This window comes from Ixodes scapularis, unplaced genomic scaffold, assembly GCF_016920785.2.
Source record: "Ixodes scapularis isolate PalLabHiFi unplaced genomic scaffold, ASM1692078v2 PGA_scaffold2__306_contigs__length_199485367, whole genome shotgun sequence".
Taxonomy (NCBI): Eukaryota; Metazoa; Arthropoda; class Arachnida; order Ixodida; family Ixodidae; genus Ixodes; species Ixodes scapularis.
The window spans coordinates 23,354,613-23,373,400 of NW_024609857.1; the positions used below are offsets into that span (position 1 = coordinate 23,354,613).

Sequence of the window (18,788 nt, forward strand, 5' to 3'; positions counted from 1 at the left end):
AGCGCTGCAATAAAGAAAATGTGAGTGTTTTTGCGTCTATCTTGAAATATCCTACGGTTTCTACAGTTCATAAAACAGACTGTCAAAACGCGTCTCAATAATATTTAAATACAAATTTTGGTCTGTAGCACGAAATAAGAAAGTCTCAACTTTTCTATTTTTGCAGTACGGCGATATTGTGCTAGCTTCAGTGGTATAAGCTTACGAGAGCTCTGGTCGACAAACATAAAGAAGCACAGTTAAACAACCTCTACCTGTCAAAGACCATGCCAAAGAATAGCCACGCAAATCTTTGAGCTTGAGATAATCGCAGATGCGGAACTTTTGTCATAAACCTAAACGTGAATACAGATTATTTGACCATATTCAGAAAGAAATATGCGCCTACTTTTTTTTTTAGTTTTGTTCTCCAAAGTGCTGTCAGGGGCAAACGTTCTAGCTTCTTAACTTGTGAATGGCCATTCTATGCACCCATCAGCCGCTATAGCCCATACACGCGTTGACAATGGTAAATACGCAGTCGCCACTAGCATATCGAGCTGTCCTCATTCAGTGTGTTTTCGATACAAGTGTAGTATTTCTTATTAGTACTGAGATTATTATGTAGGCTCTTCATAACTTTCATTAAGTTGCAATATACAAAATGTATATTCCTCGCCGACATACTGGCAATGTAGCCGGAAGCTTGGGTGCAAACAAGGCCGCACACTATTGATGGAGGAGTCGTCAAGTTATTCGGGGAACACAGCCATGCTGCCTGCCCACTGGACCTGGAGGCCAAGTTGGCGTACTCCTCAATGAAACAGCGAGCAAGGAGGACAGAGAAACCTAACCAAGCCGTCGCCGGACGCCTGGTGGCTGAGATGACTCCGGAAGCCTGCAGTTATTTACCGCCCCAGGATACCCTCAAAAGAACGCCGAAATAGGTGTGCCTGTAGCCTTTATACCGGTTCCACAAACTTGAACAGTTTCACAAATATACGCCATTTTAAATCCTACAAAGAGTGCAACTTTATCAAAAGTCTAGCCTAAAAATTTTGAAAATTGCATATATAGTCACGAAATGACAGGTCACCGCCCAAGTTGAAACGTGATGGCAATATTGGGGTGGCGCATGAAATAACCGAATCTCGAAACCCCCGCCTCGAAACCCCCGCCCTTCCCCCGTCTTCAAAATTCCCGACTTTCAGAATCCCCGCACGATCACCCCCTTATCGATTCCCCCGAAATTTACGACTGGTTATCTCTTGACCGCTCCGGAAAAAACTGAGTTGGAAGGGTGCGTGCTACAGCAGTAATAGTGCCATTTATTTACGTGCAGGAGGGTTCGGACACAGGAGCAACGGCCATTGTCTCTGCCGCTATGCTTAGACGACGTCATCATACCTGTGAAGTATGCATCGAAGAACGACGGGACAAGGTTTTTGTTGCACGACTCCGGTGCTCAAGACCAGGACCGCTTCGTGATTTTCTGCAGCCCGCAGAGGGTGGGGGTTCTACGAACGACTAAGAAGTGGTTCGCCGACGGCACGTTCAAGGTGGCCCCGGAGTTGTTTTTCCAGCTCTACAATGTGCACTGCGAGGTGGCCGGTGCCATCCTGCCTGCGGCATACATGCTGCTAGCGCGGAAAGACAGTGGGACGTATACGCGAGCTTTGAGGGCTCTCAACGCCGAGTGTGGGGGAGGCTGAGAGCCAAGGACTGTGATAGTGGATTACGTACTCGCGGCCATCAACGCATTCAGAGCGGTCTACCCAAGGACCGACTTGCGTGGGTGTTTTTTTCATCTGTTACAATGTGTATATCGCAGAGTTCAGTCGGAAGGACTCCAGGAATTTTATACTTTCGACCCATATATCAACCTGGAAGAACGGATGATCCCAGCTCTTGAAATGGTTCCCCAGGACTATGTGGAGCAGGTCTTTACCAAGCTGGTGTCCAGTCACCGCACAGAACTGCTCCCGGTGGTAGACTACTTTGAAGATGTTTTCTTTGGGCAGCCCACGGCTCATGGCAGAAGAGACGCGCAGCTTCCGATTGAGCTGTGGAACCACCACAAAACCGTGCTCTAGGGAAACTCCAAGACGACCAACTCAGTCAAAGCCTGGCACCGGGGATTCCAGGCCCATGTTCACTGCTCACACCCAACTCTCTGGAGATTTTTGGAGGTGCTACAACGAGAAGACTCCCTGCAATTTCACCGGCTTGGGAAACTTGAGATGGGCCAGCGGTTCAGACAGGCATCGAAATATGCGAAGGCTGCCGAGCGCCTGAAGACACTCGCTAGGGACTACGACCGTACCGGCGCTCGACGCTTCCTTAGGGGCGTTGCCCACAACGTCTCGTTCTAGGTCCCTTGGCACACGCGTTTTGTGAATAAAAGTGTCCTATATGACATTGTCCATGTAATTTCTTCTGAAGACAACTAACTGGCTTCCAACTTTTATTTTTTTAGGCAAACCAGGACTATCCTGAAGTGCGTGAAGTCAACTTTATGTGTTTGAATGGTATTTGGACGGGCTATAAACTCGAGCTACTTACCGGAAAAAGCATTCCTTAAATAATGAAACCAGACACGTGAATAATTTTAATTATTTTATACAATCGTGACCTACTAAAAGTTACGACGAATTCTATGAAATGCAAATTTTTTAGGAATTTCAAGCATCGTGGCGGGTAGTTGCCAGATACGACTGTCAATATCCAAACAGATGTTTACGCCGAACTATGCATTTACCATACGCCTACTAGGAACATATAATTTAGGGCTGGGCGTCGATTAAAATTTTTAACCCGATTAATCGCTACCCTTTAATCGATTAATTAATCGATTAATCGGTTTCGTTGATTTTTATAAATAATATGTTAAAAAGAATGCAACAACGCGTCTTGCTTTTGAAGACTTATTTTACTCTCTGTTACACGGCGCAAAGGATATTTAGAATTGAAGATACATATAGTTGAAGGATTCAAAGGCACACATATATTTTTGCTCCATCTCCGAAGACAAAGTAGTTTGTCCACATTTTCCGAAAGGAAGAGGAGAAGTCAGGGTTTGGCGGTGCTTTCTTCTTTTTTCAGAGAAATGGGGCCTTGATGAGAAGGCGTTGATTGTTGTGTTTTGGCGAATAATCCTTGCTGCAGCGGCGTACATGGGTGCTTCGCTCGTAGGTAATATACTGCAGCGAGCTGACGCTTCCACTGTAGGAAAACGACTTTTTGCAGATGATGCAGTGGACTTGCTCTCGAGTTGAAAACTTCGCCGCTGAAGTTTACTTCCAAACTTCCCAGCGAGATTGCATTTGATACTCGTGAACTCGTCCATTTTTACGGACCCAATACTGGAACAAGTAACCATGGCGTTGTTAGATTCCCAGCTTGTTTTTCTGCTTGTTTGTCTTGCCTGGGCGGGATGTGTAATAGATCCTCAACACGTGAAGTTTCGCGGTCGCGCGGGGATCAATTGGGGGCCCGGCTTGTTCGTCTGGCCTCGGCAGAACTGTAATGCATATCCTCGAACACGTGACGCTTCGCGAGCGCGAGAATTGAACCTTGCTCATAGCACCTGGCTGGGTACAGAAAACCAGGATAGAGCCATGCGTGCGTCCATTTGACTTCTTTTTGAGTACCGATTAAAAAACCGATTAACCGGTTAAAACATTTGATCGCGATTAAAGCCTTAATCGATTAATCGGAAGGTTAATCGATCAATTGCCCAGCCCTAATATAATTGTCGGGTCAGATAAGTAACAACTTAACTCATTTAAGCCTATCGCATATTTCTCAGAGCGAGCAAAAACACCGAAATGTCCGCACACCGAAATGTCTGTGCACCGAAACGTCCGTGCACTAGGGCCCGTTTGCTCGAAGCGCTAACCGCGGCTAAAGTTAGCCTCAGTACCTAGAAGGGGGATTTTGTAATCACGTGACTGGCTCGGTAGGGATGCCGGGAAACATGGCGGTGCCCCGGTGAGTGAGCGCCGCTCGCTTTGGAACTAATATGTTGTTGTAGCCAGGGCTTAAAGTCTGGGGGGTCTCAAGGGGTCTTGGACCCCCCACTGACTTTAACGGATGGTCTGGGACCCTCCTCCACAGCCCCAACATTAGTGAAATCAAAATCATATCTTGTAATCAAATAGCTTGTTTTCAGGGATGTGACATTTGGAATTAGCAATTTGAGGATTGCAGGTACGGCGGGGACAGAGTCAGCAGTGGGTTTTATTTTACGTGCATCCCCCCCCCCCCCCCTGCCCTCCTCTCTTCTTGTAGGGACCCCCCTCAACTTACGGGAGACTTCAAGCACTGGTTGTAGCTGCAATATCGAGCGCGTTAGTCAGCAACGAATTGTGCAGGAGGCTTTTGCTTTGCCTTACCTCACTTAAATTGCAAAGCATGAGCAATGACCTCGCCGCATTTTTTAGATAGTCTTTCGATTCTTGCCATTCCTAAGGCTAAATGAACGCGATAATTGTCGGCATGGCAACGTCTTTGGAAAGCGGATTGCATTGACTCAGTCGGCCGGGTATTTATCATAGAGTTATTACAAGAACTCTGTGGTATTGATAGCACACAAAAGCAGACAGCGTCCCAACCGACCTTTTTCTAAATTACCCAAGCATCGAGGAGAACGCTGGAAGTGTAATTCTACGGTCCGCGCGGGCCTTCCTTTTATAAAAGATTCGAAGTAAATAATCATAATAAGGCTCTGACGTACGCGCGTGCAAGGCAAAATTTGTTTTAGATTTTTTGCTTTACAACAGTTACTACTGCAGACGCCAGCACGTGCAACGCGTGTAACTACACTCGTAGAATGCACCTCGGTGGTTGGGAAATTGAGAAAAATTTCTATTGGGACGCTGTCTGCTTTTGTGTGTCATCAATATCTAAACTGCCTCAATGTCCTTCTGTTTAGGGTGATGCCATCGTTTGTAGTACCCGATGCCGACAACACGAGCTCACAGGGGAAATACAAAGAAATCGCAGGAAACAAAATGTCGCCATAGCACAGTCAGCGCCACGAGCGCGTGCAGGGACACGCTCTTTCACGCGCTTCAGAACAAAAAATAAAATAACCGTTCGAAACAAAATGGCCAGATGTCATCACCCCAAGCAAAGCGCCACACGAAGGCACCCTCTCAATACCCCGCCGATTGAGTCATGGCAATCCACTTTGCAAAGACGTTTTCATGCCGACAATTATCGCGTTTATTTAGGCTTAGGAATGCCCAGAATCAAAAGACTATCTAAAAAATGCGGCGATGTCATTGCCCATGCTTTGCGGTTTAATTGAGGTAAGGCAAAGCGAAAGCCTCCTGCACCATTCGTTGCTGACTAACGCGCTCGATATTGCAGCTACAACGACATATTATTTCCAAAGCGAGCGGCGTTCACTCGCTGGGGCGCCGCCATGTTTCCCCGCATCCCTAACGAGCCAGTCACGTGATTTCAAAATCCCTCTCCTAGGTACTGCGGCTAACTTTAGCCGCGGTTAGTGCTTCGAGGAAACGGGCCCTGGTACACAATTGTCCGGTTTTAAATGCCGTCTGCACGCATTGTGAACGACAGATATGTCGTTCACAACAAGGTTTTTCTGAGGCATCCTCCTCCACGCGGTGCTTAGCGATTCATCAGTGGACGCTGGTAAAAAGACGCGTACGAAGTCTTCCCCGAATACGTCTTGTAATTTAGGGTCACCACAGTAAACCATTGGGTCACGCGCAACAGAGCCCGTTGAGCATCAAGGTGAACCTGCGAAGGCCGTAGACTCGCAGCGCTCCCGCACAGAAAAACGCGCATGCTTTTCTTCCAAAAAAAAAATGAAAAGAAGAAGAAAAGGCGCGCGAATTCAGTCTGGCAGTGGTTCATCAAACCCACTAACGTTCCGATGTCGTGGTGTACGTACACCTGTCGTACAGCTCTCTCAAATCGTGTGGCCCGAGCACGTGTTTTTTTGTTGTGTCTAACTTGAAAGGGCTTTCTTGCAATGAGACGCTATATCCCATCTCACAAACATCTGCAGTACTGGCAGGGGCACGGGCCTAACGCCATTCAAGATAGCGACGACGCGAAGAAATCGTGCATACCGGGAGGAAATATGTGAGGGTGGTCAGAGAGGATTACGTTGCTCTTGGAAACTTGCCTTCACCGGATATTTGTGCACACAGTTCACTGGATTCTAGGAGAGTAGCGCCATTGCCTTCCCTGCCTGCTAACCGGATAACAATAGATCTGATTGATTGAGTAGACGTTCATTGAACTTTCCGGTGAAAGTGGGCCAGAAGTTCGCAAGTTTAGTGAACGATGACTAGGTGGGACATTGGCGATTTATATACTATGGTATAGCTGTGGTCCCGCCGTGCGGCGAATGACCCTCTTAAATTGTCTGCAGGTCCAGCCCGGTCTCGCTCAGGTATCTAAGCAGGCCGGACAGGACCGCGAGGCGCTTGTCCTTTTCCCCCTCAGGGCGACACCAGGCTTTGAAGCACAGGGGGTGGTGTTGTTGTCTTAGCGCGTCCTGGGCTTTCTTCTTCTCCTGGTCAAAGCTTGGGCAGTCCCATACGATGGGCCGTTCATCCCACTCTATATCGTAATTCCTGCAGTAGACGCAGCCCTTGGAACAGTTTTGTTTCTCGTCGTTGTTTCCGAGTTAGCAGGCTGTAATTGGGATCTTCTACAGCCGCAACCCCGTCGACGGTAGCCCTCCTCGCGCGCGCCGCCGGAAGTTTGGTTCGGGTCGCGTAAGCGTTGTTCCAGTTGAAGTGTTAGAAGAAATCTATCTGACTGGCGGCGTGTGCCTTGACTTTGATCATGAGCGCCCTCACGGCGGCCTGGGAGTCCGTGAAGACGCGTATTTTCCGAAATCCTTCGCTCGATGACGGGGTTATGTCCTCGGTGCCCTCGAGTACGGCTCTGACTTCAGCTTCCTGCACGGACCCGCAATGCTGCAGCGCCTTGCTCTTGGTTTCTTTCCCGTATTGCCACGTCACCGTGGCCGCTACTCCACCTCGAAAGCGTGGCCGTCGTACACTCGAAGCTCGTCGCCACCACCATCGCTCTGTTCGTGCCGCCTTGAAAACTTGCGCTTTTTGCCGGCATTGATCGTCAAGTTCGTCCTCATCGTCATTGGCGTGGCCGGGGTGACCGTCGTCTTTTGCCATGGTGGGATGGGGTCCGGAATCGGTGACATCGTTGTCTGAACGAGCAGAGAGCTCCAAGGCGACATGAGTGCTGCCAGGGTGTGGGCCAGCTTGCCACCGTACATCCGCTCCTGGTTTCTTTCAATCTCTTCCGGAGAAAGCATCGGAAAGGCTTCGTGCAGTAGGTTCAGGCCTGTGCACCTTGGCAGACACCAGATGCAGCGTCTCACGTCGTTCATCAGTGTTTCCAGTTTGGCCAGCTGAGCGGCGTGGAGTCTATGAAAACGCAGGCCGTAGGCCGTAAGAGATCTTGGATACCATGGTGACTTGGAAAAAGGGTCCTCGCAAACCCCTCTCCCAGACCCCCAGCCCGCTTTGCCAGGCGTCGGATGATTGAGAGCCCCTTCTTTCAGGCATTCGCCCGATCCAGCCGGTCGGGTCGCCGCGCGAGTAGAAACTCACCCCTAGGATATAGAGCTCGGCCACCTTGTCGATCTTCTGGCCGTCAAAGCGCAGGTTCGCATTGATGTTCTTCCATTCCTTCCAAAGGCCATGTACCTGGTCTTCTCGGGCAACGGGCGCAGGCCGGTGTCCTTGAGAAAGTCGTTCTTTATGTCGAGTGCCCGTTGAATTGACTTCTCGGGAGGGTGCGCGTTTTCGCTCCCCATAGTCCACACGGTGATGTCGCCCGCGTAGACTGTGACTACCCAGTCCGGAGCGACGGCGAGCCGCCAGAAGAGTGGTGCCATCACCAGGTTAAAGAGCGTCGGCAACAACATGCACTGCCCCCAGTGGAACGTCAATCTCGTTCGTCTCCTCCGCACTGCCATGGTGCCTGCCAGTCTTGACCAGAGATTTACGCCTACTCGGAAAGCCTTGACGAAGTTCAGGGGCCTGCAGTAAACGCCTAGTGTGCGGGCCGTGTCGATGGCCCTGACGTGAGGCAGGGTATCGAAAGCTTTCCTGACGTCCACTGCCACCAAAAGGTGGCGGCGGCACTGCGTTTATCGGTTGGCTAAGTACTCAAAAATTAGGCCCATGCTGTTCTGCATGCCGAGGTTCTTTCGGTATCACGTCTGAGCGGGATGCAACACTTCTCTCCTTTGCTCAACGATCCAGTCGATGCGCGCGAGCGCCAAGCGCTCCATTAGTTTGCATGGGATGGAAGTGAGCAAAATGGGGCGCACGTTACTCGCGCAATCTGTCTTCTTCCCTGGTTTGGAGATAGGGCACACCCAGGAGAGTTTCCAACGATCTAGGATGTTGGCCTCGTGCCAGGCGTCGTTGATCAGTTTCACCAACATTCGCTTGGCCGCCTCCGGGAGGTTTTTGAACATGGCGTTAGGGATCCCGTCGGGACCCGCTGCGCTCCGTTCGTTGCCCTGCTCAATGGCTGCTTCCATTTCCCACAGTTTAAAATCCACTTCGTACTCTTCGTTTTCTAATTCTTCTGGCCCGTAAATCTTTGAGTCCGGTCTAGTGACCGGCTGCGGAAACAAGATGTCCCCGACGTCGTTCAGTATTGTCTTGACGTTCTTGTCTTGCACCAAGGCTAAGTTCGGCGCCACGCTGTTCCTCCTTGCTCTTGCTCATCATCGCGTTGCAGGCGGTTCACATCCGTCTGAGCGACGTCCCTTCATTGAACCCGTCGCAGACCTTGGCCCAGTCGTCCCTGCACAGCCTGATGGCGTGCCACTGCGCTTTCTTTGCGAACTTCTTGGCCTTACGGATGTCCCGTCGCTTGCGGGTGAGGCGGTAGCGCTGCAGATAATTGGTGCTCTTGCTCCACAAAGACAGTATCTTGGTGTCCAGGGTGGGTGGTCCATCCTCGACAACGGTCTCGACCGTGGCCGCCTTGACCACGTCCCTCGCCAGTCACATTGTCAGCTCCTTAAATCCCGTGCCCGCGGGGTTCTCGAGTGCAGCGTGAAAGTCGTCCCATACTGTGCTTTTTGCCGTCCGCCGCTTCTTGCGTCGCTTGGTCTTGCCGACGATCGACGTCTCCATAACGTGGTGGTGTCTGCCCACGTGTCCTCGTTGTTGGAACCAAAACTTCTTCCGACAGGATCAGGCAGGGCCAGGCCAGGACAGAACGGGAGGGCGACTCCAGGCAGGAACATCAGGAAACTGGAGGGTGCTCTCGGGCAATGAAAATACTTCTGTAAATATGTAATAAACAGAGTGTATCGTAAGACAACCCCTCCCCGTCTCCTGATGTTCCTTTCTGGAGTCGTCCTTCGGTTCCTGTCCTGGCCTGGCCCTGCCTCATCCTGCCCGGAGAAATCCTCGGTCGCAACATTGTGAACGTTCCACTTGGTCTTCTTCGCGGTGTGCGAGTCGGTCCAAGTCAGGTCGGGTGTGGTGTCGTTTTGGTTGCCACTGGACGTGGTCCTCGTCTTAGCGCCCGGTTGGTTGATTAGGACGAGCCCCGTCTTGCTGGCCTACTTAGCACTCGCCGCTAATACACCGACGTCATCAGGATTGAACCGTCGCACTCGCTTTCCACCAAGATAGCCACCACCTCTTGCGATTCGATGAACCACTCCCGCGTGTCCGGTTGTTGTTGCGGAAAGTCCTTGCAAACCAAGACTGCGGCTTACGGTTACACAGTGGTCTTGCCTCCAACGGTTAGCGTCACGCTCGGTTTGTCATACTTGGCAAACCCGGACATTCTGATTTTGGGTCTCAGGCGTTTCCTGGAGGATGACGACGTCCATGTATGTCTTCGCCCGTTGTGTCGTAACTTGAGTTCGGAATTTTTGCCGCGCAGCCCTCGGCAGTTCCACTGGAGGTTGGTAAACTTCTTATCATCTTTGAGAGTAATAATTCCTCGAAGGGGAACAAAGAAGACAAAGGACAGACACAAATCTCCAAACTCAGCTAGGTGACTGATGCGCGACCGAAAAAAATCCGCCTAGTCCTGGTATCGAACCAGGTACCTCTCCAATTACAGTGGAGTGCTCTACCAACTGAACGAACCTGGAACTAGACGTCAGTAGAGCGAACGGGTTTTATCAACTATGTTAAATTAGTGGCAGAAACTTTGGAAGAGCACGCTCTCATTTTCTTTCACCGTGTTTTGGCTGTACGTGCAAGCTCGCGGCTCACAAGGTGCCCAAGCACTATTGAAGAAAGAAGAAGAATTGATGCTCTAGCTCCAGCTCCAGCTTGTACTGGAGCTAGAGCTGGGAACTCCTCCCCGCTATTCTCGCCTTCGAGCGCACGCAGTTGCATGATTGTGGTGTTATTCTTTTTCTTTTTTTTTCAATGAAGGATGCATATTATCAAAAAAATGTCAACACGCGCACGCCATACGTTCCTCGAGCGCTGATCAAGCACGCGCCGATCATCGAGGAACGAAGAAGAAACCATCTAGCGACACTTCGTTCCTGTTCTCTTCATGGTGCAACCGTTCACCCTCATCGTCCGCGATGAGAGCTTTCTGGATACTCCTGACCACTGGCGTCCTGGGGCTCTCTACGTCAGTGTTCGAGGCTTCTCCCACGAGCTACCTGAGCTCAAGGCGACAAGATCCCTCCTTCATGGAGACGCGTCGAGGGATCACCCGCTGGTTCCGTCGATACATTGACGCCGAACGAGAACGCTTGCGTTCCATCCGACGTCGCCTCGATGTCCTTGACGTTGCCCGACGTTCCGCAGAGGGCGTGGACCCGGAAGAGTACCTAGGACTGCCCATGAACGCGTTTCTCCTGATCAAACGACTCGCTAAGGACTACGTCGAAGTTCTGCAGGACGCCAAGGACGAAACCAACACCAGACTTCTCATGGACATGAGGCCTGGTGGAAAGCGGGGAAAGCGATTCCGGTTCCCGAAGCCCAAAGACATTGCGAGGGCTGCGCAAGGCGTCTTAGAGTACCATAAAGGCCACGCTTACTCGGCAAAAGACATCGCTGCCGGACTCACGGTGGGGCCTGAATCCAAGATGCGTAACATTGAAATGAAGGCTCTGGATTGCTTCCTAATAGGGGTGAGGGCGTACGAGGTCAACGATACGATTACCTCTCGGGAGTGGATGGAGGAGGCCCTGGAACGTTCGGACGATCGCACAGCGGACGTTTCACGCGTGAACGAGTATCTCGCTTACTTCAGTTTCTTGGACGGTGACTTGGACCTAGCCTTGAAGATTACTGACGAAATACTCGATCACAATCCGGAAAACGTGAAGGCGTTCTTGAACCTGGAATACTACCAGACTGCTGGGATTACGCTCAACAAGCCGGTTGCGACTCCTCTTCAATTTTCGAGTTTTAGACTGAAGCGAACGTACGAGCCTTCGTGCAGGGTCGTCGGCCCCGTCAACACGTACCGTGACGGTGTGAGACGCGAGGACATCTCCAAAGATCCGCTGATGACGGCCTACAGGGGCATTTTGAACGAAAGGGAAACTTCAACTTTGCTGAATTGGTTCAGCCACGGAGACGAGACTTATAGGGGCGCGGCGATCAAAGCTTTGTCCCAGCTATCCAGGACATTGGAAAGCCTGGTTGGACTCAAGATGACCGATTCTGTGATAGAATGGAAGGTACTGACCGCCTTCTGCGACTCCAGTACCTGGTTGAGTCCGGGACACCAACTTCGTGTCAAGCCTCTGGCGACTTGGTGGGTGTTCCTCGGAAACGAAAGCACCTACTACAACTATATGGACGTAATAACGTCCAACATTGACGTTTCCGCGACAACATCATTGTTCCGGTGAGTGCTAAATAGTATGAATAAGGCAAGTTTGGCTAGCTGGTTTTACATTCTTCAATTAAAACACGTAAATACACGGACAAGAAAATTAATGCTAACAGGACACGGCGTACTTCCAAGTGAACTTCTACATTGACAGCGCACTAGCAAAAAAAAAAAAAAACAACAAACATAAAACGTATAGCATAAAAAAATAAGAGGTCACGCCCTCTAACGCATGTCTTGCTCGTTGGTGATATACGCAAACTCCTTATCAGAGAGCACCAGTGAAGAGGCGCTGACAGAGACATCGCTGATAGAATAAGAGAGAACTCTGCCACTACTAGACAGTCCCCATCTGTTCATTTGGCAGTGTATTGTGACCGCTCTAAACGCAAACCAAAGTAAAAAAAAACTAGAGAAAATAAACAAAAAGTTTTGAGCAAAATTTATGAATCTTCCCTGATTAAATTGCACAATAACAATGTCTGCGTTTGCGCCCCTCCGCAGGCGCCCTCCGATAAGGAGTTTACGTATATCCACAATGAGCAAGTCATGCTTCGGGGGTAGTAGCCTTTTTTATCTTTACTGTTTTTTAGCGGATACGTTTTATGTTTTTGCTGTTTCGTTTCCGGGTTTACATCACAAACAAAATGTATTTATGTTCGCAATAGCTCCCTTGTCAGAGCACCTAAAATATATTTTCTTCAAACACACACAAAAAGAAAAGAACAAATTTACCACCGTGAATAACGTTTATGTACACAAAGAATAATTTTATGCCCACGGCAACTGCATCTTGCAGCTAGATTAAGTGGATGTGCAAGAACAAAAAAATATATATATTCCAGTCACAGAATGCCTAAGGCGGCGTGGGTTACTTAATTCAAGGAGATTAGGAACGTTCCTTTTCTGAACTAGAACTGTGATGTTAACTGGGCGCAACGTGTACATCTGGAATTTAATACTGTTACGCATTCGCAATTTTCAGTGATAGTGTTGTTGTGAGCGTTGAAGGAGTCAATAGTGTATTCACTCTGGGCGAATTTGTCACTGACACGGTGTTAGTCGCACCGCCATCTGAGATTGGCGCTTCCTAGTTCAGGGATAATCAACCCCATAATGAAGATATTCGCTTCCACTTACTGTAGAATCCTTTATTTTTGCGGCCCCTATTTTTCGTGAATCGGTCCAGAGGACGGATCACGGCCACTAAATTTCGCGAATTCCAGACGCCTGCATTGAGACTCTTCAGGACCGAAAGTTTCGCTTGCGCTTAAATTTCGCGAATTCTTCAATTCGCAAAATTCGCGAAAAATCAAGGGCTCGCGAACATTGAGGGGTTTACAGTATTTAGCATAAAAATGTGAGGTAAGGTTTTAATAGCCCTCGTATTTAATAAAAGGCTCCATGTTTAGACTTCTTTTGATTTACATTTTTATTAACTACATATCAGTCAATATTTTCCACTGCGATGATTTGCAGGTGACTGCATACTATATAAAAACAATAAAGGACAACCTTAAAGTGCAGGAAGTACTTGCGGCAACGTTACACTGGACTAATAAATGGCAAATGAAACTTAATTATAATAAAACAGCAATCGTGTCAATTTCATGTAAAAAATATTCATTTTAATTACAGTCTAGACCGGCAATATGTAAAACAAGTGGAGCAGTACAAGTATTAGGCTTCTCTTAAGTAATAAACTAACCTGGAACCAATATCTAAAAACTACAATAACCAAAGTCAGGGGCACATTGCTTGCATTAAAAAATATAATTTCCTTCGCAGTATTCGGACACTAAACTTACCGCATACAAGAGTTTTGTGAGACCTATGTTGACATATGCCAACCCGGTGTGGGGCCCATTCACGAAATAACGTAGTAATAAACTAGAGAGTCTAAAAACCTACCAACGTCCATCACTTTTTAATATGAGTTTGTCACGTGACACGAGCCGCCGGAGTAACTCGGATTCATTTGGATAAAATTGGGAACACAGTCATGGGGAAAAGATTGAACAGTCACGCCTCTAGCGCCACACTTCAGCTGTAGGGGCAGCGAACCGCATCTTCTTGTTTGTTTTTGGTCTGAGAAATTGAAGGGGACGATTCCAAGGTCGCTCCTCGTGCGACTAAAGCACCGATCAGGGCGAAGCTCTTATACCCAGATTGTGCTAGGTGAGGTTCAATTTCTTTGTTATGCTGCGTTAGTAAACACCGGGCTGTGGGGACAACAAGCTCGACAAAGCACCCTCTATAGTTCGATCCCTTGCCCAATAGTGGATCGTGACCAGTCACTGCGATGAGAGGAACAGCTCAACTTTAAGAATGTGTGGAACTCAGCGCGCGCCCCCCTGTGTTTTGCTAACCCTTCGTTTGACTATGATTAAACATTGGCGGCATATGCAGTTCACCCCAGATCACGTGGCCGCTTGTTCTGACTGCGGGTTGAGGCGGTGAGCGCTGCTCACTTTTTTTTTTCTAATTTTTTCCGCGACTGCCATTGCGTGGAGAAAAAGAAAAGCTAACTCTTCTTTCATGGGTTATAATAGTCACGGAATAATTTAAGGCGCTGTTTACTGAACGTAGAAAAATTACTGCATCGCTCCTTTAAGATTATTCACAGTACGTGCGATCCGCTTTGCTGCCGTCTAACGCACACTGCAGAAATCATCGGCCCCAAGAGCATTGGTGGCACTTTTGTGCCGAGCGGCAATATGACAATCTCTGGCCCTTATCCATTAAGTCAAAATCTAATCAGAGATTAGTTAATAGCCGGATTTAGAAGCTTTTTTTCTAGGTGGCGCAAGCCACCGCCCGATTAGAAGACTCCGCCGCATCCATTCATCCATCCATCTATTAGGCGACTGCACGCTCGATAATCCGATACTGCGCGTCGTATATGGTGACTGAAAGTTTAAGATAATAATGAGATGCTCCCGACATGGCCAGTCACGAGCGTCTCATTATCGCGCCGCAGCCAATGAGCTTGCGGCATTCACCAAAAATAACGACGAAGGACCAATCACGAAGCAAGACGCGCGAGCATAATAATACCACGCCCTGCGTTTTTCAAGCTCTCCGGGACAGGCTTCGTCGATAGGGCCGATAAAGCGGCGCGTTAAAGCGCAACATGAAATCGGTTATCATCTTACGGTGCGTGCACTATATGACGAGATAAACTATAATAAAGAGCGGTGAATGCTTCCTAACCTTGCACTTTTATAGTATGCGTGTTCGTGTTTTTGTACCTGTTCAGAACTTCGATGTGTGGTTCCGTGTGTATATGTCTTCTATAGGCAGTGCATGACAGCTTATGAAAAGCGTTGTCTATTATCGGTTCTCGATTTCTGGTTCGCTCTTCGGCCTTCTTATCGGCACCCAATGTCATTGGCCACGGAGCGATAATTAAGATGCTGAAATGGCCTACGTTTCTTAAGCTATCAGTGTTCTAGACTAACTGCGCTCTGACCTACCGTAAAACGAAGTATAATGTCCAGGTCGGTAGTATGCTCGCAGCAGCATTATACCTCATGTCCTTTGTATAAGAACATCTATCGGGTGTTACGAGCGCAGCACGATGCGTTATTCATTAAGGCTTGGTTGATCTGAGTTTTATGGCACGAGAGCTGCAAGGGCCAATTAAGGCGCCAAGTGCAGGAACATTGCAGGTCGAAGGAATTAACGAGAAAACAGCGCAATGCAAGGTAGCTGTTAATGTAATAATACTATGAAGATGAATCGTGTATCGGAGAAGGACCTGAGTTACTAGTTAGGTAAATTCACTCAGGGACTTTTGAGATTCTATGCGGTCGTAACTCCTGGCAATGATGGTAACACTCGTCATTTTGTTCAGGTACCACATCAACGACGACGGCTCTCGGGACAAAGAGCTCATACCATACCGCTGCACCTACGGTGAGCGTGTGATCTTGTACAAGCGCATCTTGCTCGAAGACCAGCCAAAGGGCGATCGCTGGGATATCCACTGCCCCGGCGACTTTCTGACGGCGACGAAGGCCCAAGATTGGTCCCTTCCAAGCAGCTGCAAAACGCCGCAGGTCCATAAAGACGCCACTGTGATTGTGTAGCCGTAGAAAGCGAAGATACCACTATCTATCATTGGCTTTCAAATAAATAAAAAAAAATATTTAGATGGTTTAAGTTTTGGGTGCGAAAATATATTTATCAGTTTCAAAACAAAAACTTAAGTGGTAAACGACGTGTGGTTTGACCTACCGTAAGACTCCAGACGCACGCAGGACAAAAGGCTTTCGCCTGGTATTACGACGAGTCGGGAAGAGAGACAAACACCGACCAGACACCGGCCAATCCCGGCGTCAGGCGGTGTCACGTGAGCACATGTGACGCCGTGATTGACTGGCGCCTCGTAAACTCGGCCATCTTTCCAAACCTGTCGTGCGACTCGTTGTTCGTTTTCTTTAGAATGTGTCTCGCTTTTAACGATAAAATTACGTCAAGGGGTCTCGTAGAATTTTAATAAAAAAATCATTTTCTTAGTTCCCTATTCAAAATGAATTCTCCGGAAACCTGAAAGTTGCAGCCGAAATAATTTTTTTTATTTAAGTTATGAGGCAAATTTAATGTAAAATTGGTAGATATATAGGTACTTTCCGACCGATGTACTTGTTTTAAATCGGAACGATCTTAATCCCTCATTCAAAACTGTCCAGGCTTCGCACAAAAACAATAATGACCAGAGTATTTTGTGGCTTTGTGTGCTTTATAGTAGTCTTCATGGAACACGCGGAAGTGTTAAGGCGGTGGTCCCACGGCGGCCATCTTAAACAAGCCATTAGTTCAATTACTAGATGGCGGCACTCATCCGTGTGACCAGAAAACTGGCTCGTGGCCGGTGATGTTCCTCCTCTGCTCTTAATTTCCCCCTTTCTGTTGATCGCCCGTGCACGTTCAACGCTGAGCGCGTGCTCTTGCTGACACATGAGCCAGCAAACGTGCCAGTGGAGCTAGCAGTGCCCAGTTTGCCCAGAAGTGAGCCTTCCTTCTTCAAGAAGGACACCCGGTTGCGTACTATTCAAGATCCCTCACGGATTCACAACGCAACTACACACAAATCGAAAAGGAAACTATAGCTATACTTCACGGCTGCACGAAGTTTCATGACTACATCGTAGGAGAGCCCGAAGTCACTGTTGAATTCTATCACAGACCCCTTGAATTTATATCCAACAAGCCCCTTTCTGAGCGCCCCCTCAGACTGCAAAGATTGCGTCTCGTACTATAAAGATACCCGATAACCGTGAAGTTCAAGGCAGAAAAAACTTCGCTGACCGCGGACGCGCTTCCGCGGTTTCCAAGCAAGGTCGTCTTGAAAGACGAAGAGGAGCACATCTACGTGAATGCATTGACGTACCTTGCTCTTTCACACGGCAAGCTGAAAAGCATGTTAGACGCAACAGAAAGGGACCCGGTGGTGCTGCAACTTCGCAACTGCAGCAGCACATCATGGCCGGACTCGAGAGATGATGTACCAGATGGGCTAAAGGTATACTGGAACTATCGCGATGAAATTCACGTAGAAGACGGTCTGGTGTACAGAAGCAACAAGATAATCATCCCGAAAGCCAAAAGAAATGAAGTTTTGAAGCTTTCGAACGCGGCGCACTGTGGGGAAGAAAAAAATGAAATGCAGATGCAAGGGAAGTCATATATCGGCCATACACTACGAGTGACATCACATCACTAGCACGCTCGTGCACACTATGTCAAAAATACAAACCCAGAAACGTGAAGCTGCCAATTCTTAGCCATGACGTACCGACTCTCCCATGGCAAGTGATAGGAGTTGGCCTTTTTCATCATGACGGTCATGAGTTTCTCATGGTGGTCGATTACTACTCATTTTTTTTTAATTAAAGGGGTCATGAAACGATTTTCCTACTTCTTCCTCCTTAGCTTTAATCCTCAACTCAAATGCGAATTGTGAAATCACGTGGTCGTGACATTCCTTCGGCACCGCTGCGATGAATCCTAGCTTCCACCGTACTTTTTATGCACACCATAGAACTTGTCATTCCCAAGTGACAATAGGTTCCGTCAGGGCACTCATTGGCCACGAACGCGAATCCAAATATTCGTCGACGGATTGATTGTTGACGAGCGCATACGTCCGAGTGACGCAGTTCTCGTGTCCAATGCGTGAGCTGGGCTCGGCTGACGTCAGTTTGGCGCCGGTGACGCGCTTTTGGAACCGCGTATGTATCATAGTGAAAAGGCGGAGAGCTTTCGAAGGCAAGAAGGTACAAAATAGTCCGCTATATTTTCAAATGTTCGTACCGAAAAGCTGGCTTTTGACTTTCTAGCCTCTTTCTTTTGGCCAACTAAATGATATGTGATTAGTAAAGTTCCAATTTAAAATCATTCATCCCAACCCAAAATTTGTTTCATGGCCCCTTTAAGGAACTTCGCCGAACAACAGCGGCCACAGTGATCTCTGCCTGTTCCGAAATATTTGCTATTAATGTCCCGTCCGGATGTGCAGCTACAACGGGCCGCCGTTGAGCAGCAAGGCGTTTAAGGACGTTTTGGCGAACCTGCAGATCTAACAGGTATTTTCAAGTCCTTACCATCCTCGTTCCAATGAAATGGCCGAACGCGCAGTACAAGAAGCAAAGAAGCTTTTAATCAAGTGCTCTCGAGACAAAGTAAGCTTCTCTTTAGCACTGCTCGGATGGCGCAACACGCCTAGAGATGCCCACCTCAAGACGCCGGTACAGCGGTTGGGGCATTCACGCGAGGGAGAAATCCCGGGGATTTCTCTCCGGCACGCGCGCATCACGAGATGAAAACGTGAGGCTTTTGCACATCGCAAAGCCTGACGTTTTCGTCGTGGGATGCACGTGCCGTGGAGAAATCCCCGGGATTTCTCCCTCGTGTGAATACCCCTTTAATGGGGCGCCAGACAAGAACAC

General features: G+C 48.5%; 1 protein-coding gene and 1 pseudogene across 1 annotated transcript; both read left to right on the plus strand.

Annotated features, from left to right (window-relative positions):
- The first annotated feature begins 1,874 nt into the window (after positions 1–1,874).
- LOC120841797 lies at positions 1,875–2,429 on the plus strand (annotated as a pseudogene).
- Positions 2,430–10,567: 8,138 nt separating this feature from the next.
- LOC121836348 (prolyl 4-hydroxylase subunit alpha-3-like) lies at positions 10,568–15,926 on the plus strand. The gene is made up of 2 exons (XM_042291241.1): positions 10,568–11,850; positions 15,656–15,926. Exons 1-2 carry the CDS (start codon positions 10,568–10,570, stop codon positions 15,924–15,926), a joined length of 1,554 nt encoding a protein of 517 aa, XP_042147175.1.
- The last annotated feature ends 2,862 nt before the right edge of the window (positions 15,927–18,788 follow it).